The following is a 19,003-nucleotide window of genomic DNA, read 5'->3' as shown; positions in this document are numbered from 1 at the left end:
TTACGTGGCTTCCTGTTCTACACCTTTCTACCACAGAAGGCAGTATGAAGTAATAACATTACTGTTAATGGTAGCAGGTGACTATCAGCAGAGGTTATAGTGAGGATACATTCATTACCTCTGCCAATAAGGTCATATTTTCACCTGTGTCCATTAGTTGGTTGGTTGGTTTGTCAGCAGGATTACACAAAAACTAGGGAACAGATTTCCACTAAACTTGGATGTAGGATGGGCCTCAGCCCAGGATAGACCCCAATAATTTTTGGTGCATTTCAGGATAAAGGGACGGATCCAGGATTTGTTTATACCTTTCTTTTATCTTGCCAGAGATAGCGTTTTTGTCCAAAAAAATCAAGCATATTTAGGTGGCTGGTATCTATGAGTGAGTACAAAATGGGAGTGAGTGCCATTCTAGTTATAGAGAATACGATCTTCTATGAGCAAAGGATGTCAGGATGTCATCTTGGAATTGTGCTGATGCTGACGGTTTCATTATTATACGTCCATTACATTGTGCATTCAGCATTTACTTCATAATGATATGTTGAAGCAGAAAACTTGTCTATTGCCACTTTAAGTGGCTCTCACCTCAAACTCTGTTTACAGGTTGTGGAATAAATGGAGCATGTGGAGGAACTGTTCCGTGACTTGTCCTAAGTACAGATGGGTTTCACGTAATAATGCACCTGTCACCCTAGAAGCATGTTGGGTCATGATGCAGGAATGCAGATGATACTAAATAAGACTCATTTAACATGGTCAAGATAAAGGGAACATAATGACATCATGGATGGAGAACTTTAAAAACAGACAGACCCAGTGTGAGGTAACCAGATACAGAGGAAGTGAGCAGCAAAGAGTGTAGAAACACTTCACAACAAGTGTTGGTGATAACAGGACTGCACTATGAACAAAGGCTCCTGGGGACACTTCTTGTTTTATCACAGCCTTGCCACCTCTGCAGAGGTCGGTTTGCTGCTCCGTTGATCACAGCAAAAATCAATACGCCATTAGAAACACAAGGGATGAAGAAAGGGGGAGCCGTTTCATTTGTCGACTCAGGGAATTTTACAGGAAATCGCTGACTAATAAGGTAAAAAGATGTAAATGCAGATGTGACTCAGCCATTGACAAAGAAACACAAAAACCTTCCATATGCAAAGTGTTTGAAATAAAAACACCCAACATGTTCCCTAAAAGATGACTGCAACTGAGCAAAAATAACATTAACACAAAATATTTACAACATCTAGTGCAATAAAGTCTCTATAAACAGATCTCTCATTAATTTAATTGGCGGCGTAACAGTGTGCAGATTTCAAAATGGATGTTAAGGAGGATTTCACCAATGAGTGCACTGTGTTCCTGATTAGCTTCTGCATCGGCTGAAATGAGGTGACCCCAAACGTATAATTGATGGAAATCGCATTTGTGGCTTTACTTTCATAATCAGGTTAATCTAACTATTAACCTCCAAACGTTCAAATCAAAATCCACTCAGAGCAAAGTTTTATGCACCAACAGAACAACGAAACTGATGCAGTCGTATGACTCAAGTCCTGCCTAACACAAAAAAAACCCTTATTTTAACTTTCCGAATGTTGGCATCAAGCTTTCAAGTTGTGTCAGTGGTTTCTATATGAATTATAGTCCCCTGACAGGAAACCTGTTGAGCCAAAGAAAAGCAGATGTCACGGCAGAGTAGGGGGGAGCCTGAGGGGACAGATGTTCTGCTGGAAGGGGGACAATGGGACAAGAGCCGTATAGATGCTTTTGTCTTTTTCTGTAATGGTTGAGCAAGGACAGTAGGTTGAGTTTGATGGGTAGGGGGCTTGTGCTGAAAACATTTAAGACTAACTGAAGCCTCTTGTGCCTCACTGCCTCATGTAGAGTACAGCTGCATGATTAGATTAGTTGTCAACTATTAAATTAATCACCAACTATTTTGATTATGTGGTGTCTTAAATGTAACTATGTTCTGGTTTCTTTACTCCTCTATGACGGTAAACTGAATATCTTTGGGTCAAGAGGAGGCGTTGACATTTATCACCATTTTCTGACATTTTATAGACCACACAACTGAACAGTTAATCAATAAAATAATTGACAGATTACTGCCAATAAAAATAAGCTGTCATGGTCCTGTCATTTCTGCTTCATTTTCATTTTATTTGTGTTTTATGTGTTGTGTCTTCTGTGCTGTTTCCCTCGTGTGCTCTTGCACTCGTCCCCAGCCTGCTTTCCCTCCACACCTGTCTTGCATCTTCTTCATTAACCCAGCCCTGTTCCACGTGTTTTTCCACTCATTACCCTCACCTGTGTTTATCAGCCTCACTCCACCTGCACCTCATCTGCTTGTTAGTTTAGTTTGTATTTAATTCCAGTCTTTAGTTCAGTCTTTGTCGAGTCATCTGTTGTGCATTCGTGTTTGCCTGTTCCTTAATTCATTGCACTTCCTGCCTGCCATCTCCTGCATTTGGGTCTATCTTCTCTGCTCCAGCGTGACATAAGCATTAGTTGCAGCCCTAATGGACAGCATGAACCGACTCTCAGCTGACTGGAGGCCATATACATGAATTGTTTGAGATTGGAGAAAAAGTGGTGCGTCAGAAACTGATGGAAGGCATCATACACCTCTGATTAGAGGGATTGTTCCAAATGCCTCTTATACTGCCAAAAATGCTGGATACATTATGGCTAGTGCATGATTCAGTGCCCTGATCTAATACCATATTATTTATTTATTAGAAACGGGACCCTACTACTTCCCAGCAGCATCCTGTACACCAGATTTTTTACTGCACAAGTAGCAACTATTTATAGCTTTTAGAAAATATTTAGAAATATATTGGATTGACAATTGCTGATACACAAAGTTCAGGTATCAAAGAATTGGTATCGAGAGGAAAAAAATGGTATCAGTACATCTCTTATGATTAGTAAAAAGAGATATGCTGGTTTCAGTGTGCCTTTTAGTTTGCCGCTTTTCTATTAGGACCATTACGGTAAACATGAAGGAGTTATTTCAGGAGCCTCATTAGCTAACAAACCCTGCGCTGCAGTGAAAATGAGAATGGAAGAAACTGCATTCATCCAGGACTGTTCATTAGGCTGTGAGCGTCCTGCCAATTCAAATAATAAACAAACAGCCCGATTGTTCTCGCAAAAGTAGCCCTACCCCACCGAATAAAGCAGGCAGAAAATATCTGAAGCTCTGGAGTTGATCTTCTGGTAAAGCTTTATACACTGCTTCTTACTGACGACAGGAGAGAAGACACACCAAATCTACTGCCGTCAATGCAGCGCTTCACTGTGTCTGGCGACGGTGGGCGTCCAGCAGCAAGGACAAATATTTGGGGGGAGATGCCAAACCCTCTCTCCAACACACACTGGGCTTTGTACAGGGAAGCGGGGCGGAACAATGCCTCCATAGCCCGGTGTAACCCTAGTGTCAGAGAGGAGTCGCAGGAAGACCGGACAGTAGACTCACACATACAAACACGCTCGTGCACACACACAAACAAAGACCAATGATCATGTGCTTGACCGCTGAGTGAATAGTTTTCCTCGGCTCTCTCTCTTCGGGTTATTAAAGGTTGAAAAGGGTTTGTCAGCCCCCAGCCCACCCACCCTAAATGAGGATTTAACACATGAATAGAAACAAACAATCTCTTCATGTGAGAGGCTCTGACAATTTCCACTAGTGTCAAAATAGACTTCTGTCTCACACTAATTAAGAACTGGTACAGGGAAATTAGGCTAATAATGTAACTCGTAACTGCCATCACCTGCCTGGCATGATGTAGGATGATATCTCTATGCAAAATACTTCACTGACAGAACAAAACATGCCCACAGGAAATGTACAGACTCACACACACAAACTTTTTGCAGAATATGAGCAGCTGTTTGGCGCAGTGAGTGACCTTATGTGTAAGAGCTCTTGTTTGCATGCCATGTAGGTATTTATAGAAACAAACGCCTCTGCTGGTCTGAAATTTAAGAATGTGTGTTGGCGTTTGCACACGTGTATCATGCCTCTGTGCTCATAAAACATGTCTTCCCTGTGCCTGCCTGCATGCAGCACCAGTATCATATATGAGTAGTCTGTTAACTGGATAAGAAATACCCACCCATATTGCAGCAGTTAGGCAACAGGAAATTGCTGTCACTTGTGAGTCATAGTAACTGGAAGGGTGGACCACCCAATCATGGACATAAAAAAAAAAAACCTCCAACAAGCTGGCATCTAACGAGTTTTTAACTTCACAATTTTCTTGTCATGTTCAATGCCACAGACATTTTATGACTGGCACTGAAGCTCCAACGATTCATCGACTAATCGTTTAGTTGTTCAAAAGAAAAATTAATCACCAACTATTTTGATAATCAATTAATCGTTTCAGCCATTTTTCAAGCAAATATGTCAAACATTTGCTTGTTTCTAGCTTCTTAAATGTGAGGATTTGCTGCTCTTCTTTGTCATATGAAAGTAAACGAAGAGTCTTTGGGTTTTGGACTGTTGGTAGGACAAAAGATGCCATCTAAAGACGTCACTTTGGGCTCCAAGGATTAGTGAGGAGCATCTATCTCAATTTTTTGTAATCAATCTTAAAACTTTAAAATGAAAACTAAAATAGCATTAAAACATACTCGAATCACTTTAACATTACAGTTTGTTAGAAAACAGAAAAATATTTCTGTTGTATCACAGATCGTATAAACATCAAAGAATCTTAAATAAGTTTTCATAAATCATAAGGTCCATAAGGCAGTATTTACACATCCAATTTAACTTGTTTTTGTAGGGAATACAATGTGCAAGCCATGCCTTCAGCCATGTGACAGGCTTAAGGAATTCACAATAAATCAGGAAACCAATATAGGACTGTATCAGCAAGCTAGACAGTTTTTCAAGTCATTCATGTGAGGATATTCACAATTATGCCAATAACAAAAATGCATGACGATCAACCAATCAACTCGCCCCATCCCCAGTCTGATTGTGAAAAATAATTTCTGCTCACTTACAGCACTTGTCATTCTCATCTGCAGTAGCACCTGCAGATACTCTTCATAAGGACTCAGCTGGTCCTCTTCCTTTGGCTCTTCTTTTTCCGATTTCACAGAACGAACACTGCCCAGGAAAACGAAAAACTCACTCTTTCGACGCAACATGGCCACTGGTTTTGTGCGACAACAAAGGAGACAAAAGGAGCTCCAGACGAAGTTAATCCATCTCAGAGGAGTAAAGCACGACTGAAGAACAAGTGGTCAAGCAGAGCCGCTTTAACAGATTTAAGATCCTGCATATAGCAATGCAAAGATTGATCCAAACGCATCATATATCCTGATAATCCAGGAACATATTCATCAATCGAAGCACATCAGATGCAGGCAGAACTAAAAGTATACTGAGAGTGAACAACAGAAATGTTGTACCCGGCACAGAACTTGATTAAATGACGCTGTAATTAATCTGATTACTACACCTCCCTTCTAACTACCTTAACCACCCAATAGGACGCAGCTGTTTTGTGGATTAATCCTGCTAGGCCGGCAAAGACACTTCAGCCATTGTTCTTGTTGAGCTGTTTTTGTTCTTTTTGCTGGATAAAGCTCTTAAACACTTATATAACACATTCTCTGGAATTAGGGGTAACTTTGAATTCAAGATTATGGCCGATATGAGAGAACCGCCATGACACTTCATATACTGAACTGCTACAACATAACAAGCTGAGGGCGTCACTTTTATCTCAGACAAAAGGATTTAGTGAGCAATTTAGCCACAAGTTTGTAAACATAATATGGATATGGGCGGCTGAAGCAAGTGGGGTATTGATAGATAAATGCGTCCATATCACTGAATAACATAGCACTGACTGACATGGTGAGAGTTCACTTAAAGGTGGCATACAATTTAAAAAGAAATTCTCATTTTTGGCTGATTAAGTGAATCATCAAACCCATGTGAATACTGTCTTAAATTAGCTTATTGGAGATATATCATATTGGTGTACAGTCACTGTTTCCCCAACCACTGATAGAAACAAAATATCTTATTCGTGTTTATATGTTGTAACACACTTTTCAAGTGTTGACGCCGGGGTTTGCAAGATTGTAGGAACCAGCGAGAGTAAGCTAAATTTTAAAAGTATCCAACCAGTAATTTCCAAAGCCATTCCTCCAAAACACATGAACTTGCACCGCCTGACTACACTGACTTGCCCATAGCTCGCGCTGGCCAGCTGCAAGATTAGCAGCTAGTTAGCTACGTTCGACAAGCTCTTTTAGGTTTTTTATTCAAATAAATTCATGAACAACTGTCGAATGCCACATTCAAGATAGTCATCACAAACGTACATCAGTCTAAAAAGGCTACTCGACCCGGCAGTTAATGCTCTTTGCTGAGGTTAAGTGCTTTGTGGTCGTCGCTGAACAATTCTGTTGCTGTCGGAGCAGCTCTGTTATTTGTGCTTCTGAACCACAGGTTCAAGGACTGTATACTGTGAGGGCAGTACATCGATGTCATCGCTAATCATATCCAACTAATGCTACCTCATGTCTCATTCACGTGTCAGAAAACACCTTAGTACCCATGTTAGTATTGGGAAATTTTGGCTGCACTTTCTCTGCTATTTCTGTACATGAGGAGGTGAAGTGAAGGTAACATAACTCAAGTTGACAACAACTTGTAATGTTACTGTGCAGTGCGATAAAAGCTTTCCAACATGAGTTAATTATTTATGTAATCCACATAAACCACCATTTTATCGCCTAATAGGCTGAATGTAATATGTCATAATGAGTTTTTGAAACAGCCGCAAAAATCCACTATCAGTCTGGCTTCGCCATGGTCTTGCTGCCCAGTAGGTAAACTGTAACACATGGCATCAAACATGTTAAGCGGCAGAAGTGGTGGGTTAACACTTCAGTGTTACTGTAAATGACACCCCTGCTCAGCTGTCCACTAATAGTATAGATGCTTTACATGGCTCAGGTGAATCTCTTGCCCAGGCGCTCGAGCTATGTGCTGCCATGACACGTCTCATGTACTCTTTTTCCACTGAAGACAACCATGATTTGAACATAATAACTACACAGTCTCTCACAGAGGGTCAAATGATTACTAGACTTCCCTGCCAATAGGTGTCAGTCTTTGAATTTAATCATACTGTGGAACCTAACATTGAGGGAAAAACTAAACTACATAAAAACAGCAATAGCTTATAATTAAGTCTGCTGGCAAACATGATGGTAGTAAATGAGAGACTAGATTAAATATATTTGTGTTTTATGTGTTTTACACTTATACCCGACTGTCAGTCTCAGAGCTTACAGTTTCAGTTCATAAATAGATCTGTGTGACACTCTGCCTCAGTGTCATGTAAGGCTTCTCTTCTTGCGCATGCTCTTCACTCACTACAGCAACAAGTTAATAACTTCTAGCTTCAAATAACAAGAGTCAAATCTCTCCCTTGAGGATCAAGTCATACTGAAGTAAGACTGTGTGCCGGCCCATTTTTCCTTTGAGTCTTAGATCACTGGTTTTCCTCTCCAGGTAATCTTGCTTGCTTTAACAATTAATTCAATTTGCAGAACGGTCTTATAAGACATGACAAAAGCCAGGCAAGTATGGATGGTACAGCGAATTAGCAGGGTTGCTAATTTAAACCAGTGCTGCTGTAGTTGATGGCATGAGTTTCCTCAGATTGATGTTTAATTTCGACAGTCTGTTGGGGAAATTTATGTCAACTCCCTCACTCATATTTGCAGAAGAATTACTGACTGTTAAAGACATGATTTTGTCGAACACTTTAGCAACATTTTACCACAAATGAATGCCAGAGAGGCTCTAGCGATGGAAGATGTTATGTCAGATCTCATAGTATATCTCCTCTTACACCACACACACAGTTTGAGTCCCTCAGCTACTTTTATTCTACTGGATGAAAAGCCAACATTGTAACCTACTAACAGCCCAAAAGGACTCTAAGGCCATAGCTTTAATCTCTCTTGTAAATAACGCAAAGGTTTTATGCTGATGCTAGAATTTTACAATCCGTTTGTGAGAGGGGAAGGCCTCATTGGACCTGGGGTATAGAAGTACTCTCTATTTATCATCAAAATGAGATGAAATCTCTAGGTGGTTCTGTTTCTTTGGCTGGTATCACAGTTTTTCAGACAAGTTCTCTGAATTCTGTGGCAGCACTTTCACTCCACCCTGACATTACTCATCGCAGGATATGAGTTAAGATGGCACAACTTTTGCTCAACTGGGAAAGACTTAGATCTCTCAGTATCTTCCATGCTAATGTACAATATTCTAAGGGGTAACACCTACTCTTGGAGACATGGAAACTTATTAAATTTGCGAGGAAGACAGTCTTTGTTATTGAATGAAGCCAGAGGAAGTGATAGATATAATTTCAAAGGCCATTTATTGCCAAAACCATTTACTAATACAATCAAAGACCTCCGCCCCGTCTGTCTGGCATTATGTGCATGAGTAAATGTCCACACGCCCCACATTGCCCCATTATAAACTGGAATGGCACTCAGTAGAGCGCATACCTCCGCCAAGGCCCAACAGTCCCCCTTAAATTCAATCAAGCCTAACCCAATATCAAATTAACATATTTAAATCCACTGGATCTGGATTTTTACTTGGATGTGATGCAGATTGTACTTACTTATAAAAACCAGCCACCAACTGTAAATATGATTGATCTTTTTTTCACAAAAATGTCAGAAAACACCCTTTCTTGCAATGCAAAACAAGGTGAGACAAAAAAACCCTTGATCCAATCCGGATCCACACCAAAAGTTAATGGGGTTTATTCTGTGCCGAGACCCATCCTCCATCCAAGTTTCATGGAAATATGTTCAGTAGTTTTTGTGTAATGATGCTGACAAACCAACCAACCAATCAACGAACAAACAAACTTCTTTGACGGTGGTAATAACTCCTTAATAAAGCAAGATATTCCAGCTAACAGAAGTTTTAATACAGCATCCTGCAGATTCAAGAGCAGTAACAGACCACAATGATGTACTATCTTGCCAGGAGGCCTCCTCAAGCCCACACAGCCTCTCAATAATCAGAAGAATGTGAGGTTAATTCTTCCACAGTAAAAGGAAAAATCTAAGCTGAGAAACACTGAACAACCGTTAAAAAAACAGCTTTATTTTGAAGTAACATGATTGTATCCATTAACATCTGCCCCACAAAGGCAATTACAGGACAGGGGAAAGCCAGTGAGTCAGTGTGATGAAAGCGAAGAGAAGAAAAGAAAAACAGAGCAAATTAGGAAATGTAAAGCAAGGCATGAGTGGGCTGGAGTGAAAGCTGGATCTCCAGCAGTTAGAATAATTTCAAGCAGTGGGAGATAAATGTGTGGTAACTGCATGGTTGCACAAGCCAGTTTTCGTTATGGCTTTGTATCATTTAACATTAAGCAGCCATAAAAATAACTCCTAAAAAAGGTTTACATGGTACCGACCATGTTTACTGATCACATCTGGTATCGTTTGACAACGAAGAAGCAAAAAGACAGACAGCTAGCTGTCAGGAGAACCACTGTTTCTTGGCCTCAGAGACATCCCCTTACTACATGATCACAAAAGAGGACAGATGGAGAACTGAAATAACAGAGACAATAAAATTTACAGTAGCATCTTCGGCACACACACACACAGTTGATGTATGTGTACAAGCTAGCTGCAGCAAACATCTGGGCTGTCATATCCAGGTGCTCTTCAGGATAAGAAACACAGACTGGAGAAACACTCTAGAGGTGAAATCTGCATGAATAAAACTAAATGAACATATATTTACCATACCAATTGATTAATCGACTACCTTTCGCAACTCTAGTTTGAGTTCTTTGTTACAATTGCTTCAATATTCAACAAATGTTCATACATTTTAGGTAAAAATTACACGAATAAATGTAAATCCTTTAGTATTATTTCATTGTTTCAATTCTGCTTTCTATGTGCATGCTATCACTGACATCACTACCTGTTTATAAGCTACACAGTTTGGCGAACGGTGAGGTACACTAATGCTTGGGTAGGTCAATGGAGACATTGCAGGGAAAAGAGGTTGTTGCCCTCTCTCCACCATAATTCACCTTGAATAGTCGTAAAACAGCTAACGGTGTAGGCAATCTCCGTGCTAGTGTTTCTCTGTCGAGGGAAACTCAATGCTGTCAGAGCCGCAGAACAAATGACACTTACAGTATGTAGTACAATATAGCCGTAATTAGGAGGACATGGAATGGTTTTGGGGCTCAGGTGACAATATGTCAGAGGTCATGTGACCCGAGGGGGGTATAATTTCCAATGTCACAGCAGTGATTAGAAGCCGACTTTACAAATAACAGAAGAGGCAATGACTCAAGATTAGAGGCTTCAACAGTCTGTGGTGGGAAGCACTGAGTCACCTTTTCATGGACAAGATGACAAAAAAGCTTCCTCCTCTGCTATTCAGCTCTGAAGAAGAGGAAGAAACAATTGTGGTCAGAAAACGCCCTGGACAGAATGTCTAAATTATTCGTTTATTGAGTATAAAACATTAAAAAAATGGCTAAAATTGTTCCAAAACCCAAAGACATTCAGTATACTATCATGTTAAGATAGTATCTGTTAGTAAAGGGTCTGTTTGAATACCCTCTCACCTAACCCCCTCGTCCTCCTTTATTTCTGCCTCTCACTCCCCAGGGGGCAGTCTGGGGCCTACAGATCCGATGTGGATCCATTCATCACTATTTTACTGTCAGGCAGGTTCAAAGAAAGAGGTGAGGAGAAAATGGGCTATGGGTGATATCACTGAGTCAGCAGGTGGGTGGCAATGAGTGGAAGACTTAATGGGGGGTTGCAGGGGTGTCAGTCTGGCAAAGGTTTCGGTCGCTGACCCCCCCTGACTCCAGCACACTGACAGAAGGAAACAGACTGGCTCGAGTTTCAATCCTGGAAGTGGCCCTGAATGTCAAGTGAGCAGCAGGGGATGAGGCTGCGGGGCCCTGGGGGAGTCTGAGCTGAGATGAGATACAACAGCAGAAAACACTGAGGAAATCTCACTGTAACACCAGACTGTTTCATGCAATACCAGGAGATCAGACCTGATATGTAACTGCTGTACATGCATGACTGGAATCCACACAAACAAGACCATGAGGGTTTGATTGAACTTTTCTGTCTGTGCCCCTCGGGCAAAGTCTGGAGCACCTCTTAACGACACGAAACAAACAAGTTCCTCTACAGACAATACCACTTTCCCTTCTCAATTACATGAAGGGCGATGGCTAATAGATAGGTGCTTATGTGCCTACAATTACAAATACAAGACAAACTAGAGCAATCGTCTCTCAAACTGTCCCCTATGGCAAAACAAGTACAGATAGTCATGCCTCGACTGACACTGAACAAAGTAACACACCATTTGGACAATCTCATCTACCAGTCAAGGACCACACATGGGCCAACTTGCCAACTATACTAAAGACCACTGCGTAGTTCAACTCACCTTAAGCTGTTGCTCTTTGAGTAGAGTTTCAACCTTGTCCATGTTGCCTCATCAATAAGTTGGGTGCAAGAAAAAGACGCTTTTATATTCGCCAACCTACAGAGATTCACGTAAGCTCCTACGTGCAACTATGTGTAAAATAGCTTGCATCCAGTTTCCAAAATAAACCACACGAGAGAAGTGAAACATTCAAGGTGTGTCATAGTGAGAAAGAGTCAGGTCAACTTCTTTTTAGCTCTGACCAGCAACTATGTCGGTTGGTCATAGGGGTGGGACAAAATATTATTGGTTAGCTCAGTCGGTAGAGCGGGCGTCCCATGTGCAGAGGCCTTGTCCTCGCTGCAGCTGCCCTGGGTTCGAGTCCGACCTGTGGCCCTTTGCTGCATGTCATCCCCCCTCTCTCTCATCCTGTTTCCTGTCATCCCTTTGAGCTGTCCTATCAATAAAAGGCCAAAAAAATAAAAAATACTTTAAAAAAAAAGGCAAGGCCAAACCAGTTAAGTGTTTGTGAGGTTGTCTGTGAGCCTGAATGCACGAACATGTGGATGCATGCGTACCTTGCCCAATATAACGATGGCATCATGACACAGTGATCCTGTGATTCTTGATAAATTGCAAGACAATCATCTACGATAAATCACGATGTCTGTGTAACTGAGGAAGAAAGAATCCCTCTAAATATGCAAAAATAAAGAATAATGTATCTATTCACTGCATCGTGGTGCCAGGTTCACATAATCGGACAAACTAAATGAAACAATGTACAAAAAAGTGCATATAGTCTTGGCTTAGTGCCTCTTAAATGCACACACACTGACTGCTGACATGAGAATTAAAAAAAAAGGTGCAATATGTAAGAATTGGCCAAACCTGAATTCATACTCCCAACAAATAGGGGCAGCATATCACCAGAGTACCTGCTAACTGCTGCTAACTGTATTCTTTTTATACATCCATTAGCTAGTTAGCTCAGTTAGCCATTCAGCTTGCCAGACTACAAGGGAAATGTTGGTGTTGACACCACTTGTACAGGACCTTTAGACTGCTGAGAGAAAGAGGTTTTCTAAGGCCTGGGGCTAGCAGGTTAGCATGCTAATTTTAGTAGATATCTCTTCAACACAATACAGACATTTTTGACATAACATCAAAGCTGTTATTTCTTCACATTCTGCTGATAACTTTAGTTGATTCTCTAATGTTGAAATCTTAAATATTGCACCTTTCAAGGAAGGATACAAGTTTGCCTCATTAAAATCTAAATATGTGGAAATTGGGTGTTACATCACAAGTAGACATGAAATGACGGATTTCCGATTCTGTATTTTGTCCCATGGCAAGCACATATGTAGTCACAGCTATTGCAAATTCATGCTTCTTTAATTTTAAGCTACTATGCACATCTGACATATAGTCTGTGAACGTTGTGTATGTAGTATAATTACCACCAATCTGTTAGATCTGACAAGGTACCTGTAAGCCTGGTTAGTGTCACCTCTGCTGCTCAGAGTACCAGCTTGTAACACCCGAGCCCCAAGAGGAAATACATCAGACATGCTGCGGTCTCCAGCTTACTTGGTTTACCACCACTATTTAGAGTGTAATGCCTCTATAGTTAGTTATAAAATAGCTGTTCATGATTTCTTTATTTTTTCTGACCCCTGTTACACTGAGAAACAGTCACATGTTTCACCACAGTTGACTTCCTTCTTCCTTGGTAGCGTTTGTACATCATGCCTCTTTTGGAAGGGTTTAGGGTCTTTGCTATGCATGCTTGTTAAAGCATACTGATTCATTTACTTCATTCTCTGCTTGCACAAAAAGAAAAAACTGGCATTTCCATCCTTCGAGTACTCTAGAACAAAATACAGTGAGGTTTAATAACAGGACCATTTGCAAGTTAATGGAGGATGTTTTTGTAACATTTCTGTAGGTAATGCCACAAGGACAGGCCAGTGATGGACATAATTTTCATGGCAGCAAACATTCCTACTAGAGTCTGTCTTTATGTGGAAGGTGAAGACTATAATCAGTGCTATGATGTTGCACCAAAGGCATTCAACATTTTGGAGTCTACCAACTGACTGTGGTGCTTTACTCACGGTGACTCACAAACCCTAAACAACAGCCATCGCAGCCATAACCAACCCAACATTCACAATTTCAACTCAAGTAAACTACTTTGATGAATGTAATTGGATTCAGCACACTTGCACAACCTCGGCAGAGCAGTGTACGTGAGAGGTTGAGAAACCCAGCTCGACTGTGACTTCACTTCCTGAAATATCGTTTACTTTCCTGTTAGCGACGAGGAACAACAGGATGTGCATGATAAAATGTGCGGCTCATATGGTGCCTCATCCTTCATCTGTCATGTTGCACCATCCAATTTTTGAAGCTAACCTCAAAGAAAGGGATCGTAAACGCTGAAACAGCTATAAAATTTGTTCAAAGTACTGGATCTTTCCACTTAAAAATAATTTAATTGCAAGAATTTGACATTTACTTTTGACTAATCAGGCTTAATTACCGGTAATTTCAGATTTTGAAAGGCTCATAACTAGAGCTGCAATGACAAGTCATTTAATGAGCTGATCTATAGAAAATTAAACTCTTAATCGGTTTAGACATTTACCAAGCAAAGAATTACAAACATCCTGCCCTTGCCCTACATGAAAGTGTGGGTGCTGCCACAGTAACAGCGCTCGTGTCACTGTATGTTTCGCTCTTTGGTCTGGTTTGGCACGACAAAAAATAAGCCGTGTGCATTCTCCAGTGGCAACAGCCACCTGTAGAGCACTGCTGCGCTGTCTGCTGCCCCATTGCAGCGACTAAGATTAAAGGAACAAGTGTCTGGATTCCATTCAGCCAGCATCTGGTTGTAATACATTATTCTCTGCGAAAGCTCGGTCTCTGTTTAAAAAACTTTTCAAATGTTTTCCAGACTGAAAGTACACATGAAAGCCTGTGGAATACCTTGAGGCTTTGTTCGCTTCGCATGACTACCTGGGTAGGAGTGCTTCTCGGTCAGGCATCGCAGTAGTAAAGCAAAAATACACTGACATCACTGGGAAAATGCAAAGAATGTGGGGTACTGCTGGTTTCCTTGGTGAACTTTGGACCAGGTAAATTACTGGAGAATTCAGGAGTGCCTCTCTCCACCTCCTTTTTTTTCTTAGAAAGGAAAACACATCCATGATTTAACTATCTCCAGACCCCCTTTTGCTGCTCAGTAGAAAAGGAAAAAAGATCCAATTCATAATATTGACTTTGCTATAACTGCAGTTTTATCAGGGAAATAAAGTGCCCCATGCTGCAAGTATTGTGATCAGGTGTTGTGAAGAATCGATGGCCTACAGGTTAGAATTGAGCTGTTGTTGTTGTAAACCACAAAGGGTGCAACGTCAGTTTAAGTCAATAAAATGTGACCCTTCCTGCCGGTTCAAATGGAAGCTGCTCCATGTAGTAACTTGCAAGCACACACTTGTGCGTGTTTGCACTGAGACACAAGTGCACATGTACTGAAAACATACCATCAGAGTCCTGTAACAACAAGCCAGCACCTCTGCCATGTAACATGTCAGCACACTGACAGCAGAATGACTGCTTTTCCATTGGATCATTTCAACAACAAAATAACAACACGAGCCACTGAAACAAGACCCAGACAACAGGAATTCCTCTCGCCACAACTGCTTATTATCAGGTTGTGAAAATAGTTTGACATAGTCCTGTAATCGGCATTAAACCGATGGTGTAGTTTACAACACATCACCAAGTGTGAGAGTATCTCAGTGTCTGAATATGGCAAAATACCACTGATAAAGCGGCTGGCCTGATAAAGGATACTGGCAGAATCGTCACTCCTTAAAAGTGAATTTAAGTGGGATGAAAAGTGACATCACTGCACAGGAATTTATTGTAGTAAGGTCACTGGGCCTCAACTTTGTCCTCTGTTGTTGCTCACATGGGAGTGATGAACCAAAGCATTAATGTTAATAACATTAACCTTACATACTTTATATCTTCTTAATAGCATTAACAAGATATAAGTTCATCTGACGAGGCCCTGTGACTTTGTGAACATTGTGAATAAAACTGTAGAAGCTCCAGTGACTCAGTCAAATGAAATGCCATTTGTAGTCAAATCTTAACTCGACTAACCTGTCAGATACTTCCGTTTGTAAATGCAAATAGTTTATTTGCCCCAGATTAAGGGTGCTATATTTCCAGTGGTAGAAGAAGTATTGACTCAAGGTACATTTACTTTACTTGAGTATTTCGATTTCAAGTTACTTTATACTTCTACTTGACCACATTTAAGAAATAAATAAACAAATATTGTACTTTTCACTCCACATTTGTCTGACAGCCTTAGTTACTAGTTACTGTACAGATTACAAATTTTGAACCGCTCCAGTCCACTGAAAACCTTATATCGGCCAACTAATATATCGGTTAGGCTCTATACTTGTAGTTAGTTACACTCCATTACCAGTTGTGCAACATACACATTAATGCAGCCGTAATAATGATGCAAAAAAAAATCAGATACAATCGGGGCCTGATTGATACTGGATTTTTGTGGACAGTGCCGATACTGGGAGGCAAAAAAATCTATATATCGGCGGATATTCTTTAAAAAACAGAATCTATACATAAACACACATTTTTTTTTGCAATGATCCCTCATTACCGAAATGCGGTTATCAAAAAGATATGTACGTAATGGAGGCGGGATATGTTGTCCAAAATGACATCGGAGTGCAGAAGCACTAAACTTCACTGGGAATTTAAGAATGTTGCATGTTTTACTGCAATATAATCTCTGGATAATATGTTTTCATATTGCCTATATTGGCAAATTGGCAGAGACTTCGACTACTTCTTCCTGATCTGTACATCTCACTCGTTCAAAATATCTGTTATCAGTCTCCTTGATTACAAATAATCAGTGTCGGCCCTGAAATACCACAATAAGCGTTTTTACTTTTGATACCTTGCAGAGCCCAAACCAATACTATTTTTAGGGTCGATGTCAATACTTACACCAGGAAGTAAAACATTACAATATGAATATACTGGCTGATACACACATTTTTTTTTTAAAAAATCAAACACAAAACATACAAGAGGCAGTAAATTTTATGGTGTGACAATAAAGTTATTATCTACAATGACACCACTGTAGTAAACCTAATGGGAATTTAACGATCATGAATCGACATATATCAGGTTACATTTACACTTAAATCGACTTAATCCACTAACTGATATATCGGTCAGACTTTAACTTAAAAGTGCATTTAGCTGATAACACATTTACTCCACTTTAACTTGAAAATACTCGAGTATTTTGCCACTGTGGTGGTACATTTACTCCATCTGCCTTCTGCCACTTCTACATTTCATCGACTGTGATTTAAAATTGAACATCACGCATGATTTTTGGCCTCATGGTGATGGCAGTAAAACAATAATTAGCAGGCTGTTAGCGTGGTTATAACCAGCTCCTGCTCATCCGTGCACCGTCCTCGGCGCTTCAGTCTCCTCTCTGTGCGGATAAAATAAAGACAACTTGCCCTCATCTACTTCCTCTAATGGACGTGCCTCGTTACACATGTAATAAAACCACGACGTTTTTTTGTTTTTTTAACATGCCATATGAACATACTTGGCACGCAAATAGACATTGTGTTACATTGTGAGGGGGTGTGTGCCGAAACGTGGTTTTTAGTAGCGTTAGCCAAAAAAAAAAAATCGGACGGTTGGTTAGCTAGCTAACAAACGTCGCGTACAGCTAACGCTCATCACGGTTTACATGGAAACGTACATAACGCAGCAGCGGCGGTGATTAGCTGCTTTAACAAATTAGTTGGCTTGACCGTCGCAAAGGGGCTGAACAGCCGCAGAGCAGACGACGTTTTTTTTTTTTTTAAGCGGGCAAACACGGAGCAGGAGCCGCCGTCTCATCACCGAGGTCCGTTATTTCCTACACAAGTGCAGCCGACACTCACCCATAGCTCCGACCCCCAGCTCATGGTTCCAGCAGCACGATGTCCTCGGAGTAATCCACAACTGAGGTGTTTTCCAGCTCACACACAAGCGGCGAGGAGACGTGATTATCTGTGTTGTTGCTGTTGTTGTTGTTGTTGTTGTGTTGTGTGTTCCCAGCCTCTCGGTGTGCAGTCCGCCTGTCAAACGATGTGTAAAAAAAAAAAAAAAAACACACACACACACACACACCAGGATCCTCCTCCTCCTCTCTATCTATCTAGCTAGCTTGTACACTCGTGTTTTCTCAGCGCCTCATCCTGTCTCACACAAGATGGCCAGGAGCTGCAGCCTAATCTTCAAACGAGAAGGGGGGAGTCTCGCGGCGCGGGGCGGCGGGCACGCGCTTCTTTCGACCCCGATGACAGCTGCTCCTGCGCGCGCGCGCGCACTCAACAAAAAAAAAAAAAAAAAATGCGTGGTGGTGGTGCGGGGGGTGAATCTCTGCGGGGGTGTCCAATAAAGCCTTTACAAATACTCACTCACTCACTCACTGCTGCAGCTGAGACTGACATGCAGAGGGAGCATGGTGGAGGTGGAGGAGGTGGAGGTGGGGGTTCAGAAAGGTCACCACCCATGGCAGATGTTTCATTGAATACCCCCCCAGAGGCTTTAATGCTAACTTCTGGTCAGCCAACCCTGCTTTCTCCTGCCTTTCTCTCTCTCCCTGATAAGATGCAGGCTTTTTGACAACACCCCAGATTTACTTAAAGGATAAGTTCACTCAAAAGAAAAAAGAAAATTCAGCCTTTATCTACTCCAAGTTTTGGAGTCCACAAATCACTTCTGGAGCGTCAAAGCAAAAACTGTGGTGCAGCATTCTCCTTAACAACTGAAGTAGATGGGGACTTGTTTTAAAATGTAAACAAAATCAATACGGATAATACGTCTATTTTAAAAAAAGAGGTTATTTACACTCCTTGAAGCACGGTCAAGCTCCTGCATCTACTTCAAATGAGTGCTAACGCTTTTAGCTCAGAAGCTACAGCGAAGATTTCAGCATCAATTTGGACTCTCGGGGCTTCCGTAGACTCGGATTGCGGTGGGCGAGCTTGTCTGGAGACATTTCCTGATTTGTTTTTCAGTCGGTTAGGAGAATGCAGCTCGAGAGTGAAGCTCGACAAAACTTCTCCATCTGCATGCGGATGAGCGGCCTAGATAATGACCGAACTTCCATTTTTGGGTAGATTGTTCCTTTTTAATATTTCTTAACCTCGCACGCATCCAGGTGAAAAAAATCTACTATCGTCGTCACAGACTGTAGATTTAGTCTGCAAAATGAACAACTGGATATTGTGTATATAACTTTGTAGTGTGTAACAGTTGTTTTAGTCTGTTCATGGTCATGGTCTCTTTTTAAAAAGGAGATTTTAATCTCAACAGGACATTTACCTGGTTAAATACAGAAGAATAAAATTG

General features: G+C 41.0%; 1 protein-coding gene across 1 annotated transcript in view; it reads right to left on the bottom strand.

Annotated features, from left to right (window-relative positions):
• fnbp1b (formin binding protein 1b) overlaps positions 1–18,094 on the bottom strand; it is a 69,684-nt gene extending 51,590 nt beyond the window's left edge. Inside the window, exon 1 of the mRNA XM_073477693.1 lies at positions 17,548–18,094. Within this exon, the coding sequence (XP_073333794.1) occupies positions 17,548–17,571 (24 nt within the window). The 5' untranslated portion in view covers positions 17,572–18,094. The remainder of the gene's footprint in view (positions 1–17,547) is intronic.
• Between the last annotated feature and the right edge of the window lie 909 nt (positions 18,095–19,003).

Source organism: Pagrus major, chromosome 12, assembly GCF_040436345.1.
Source record: "Pagrus major chromosome 12, Pma_NU_1.0".
In the NCBI taxonomy this organism is placed as follows: Eukaryota; Metazoa; Chordata; class Actinopteri; order Spariformes; family Sparidae; genus Pagrus; species Pagrus major.
This window is presented reverse-complemented; position numbering and strand designations above follow the sequence as displayed.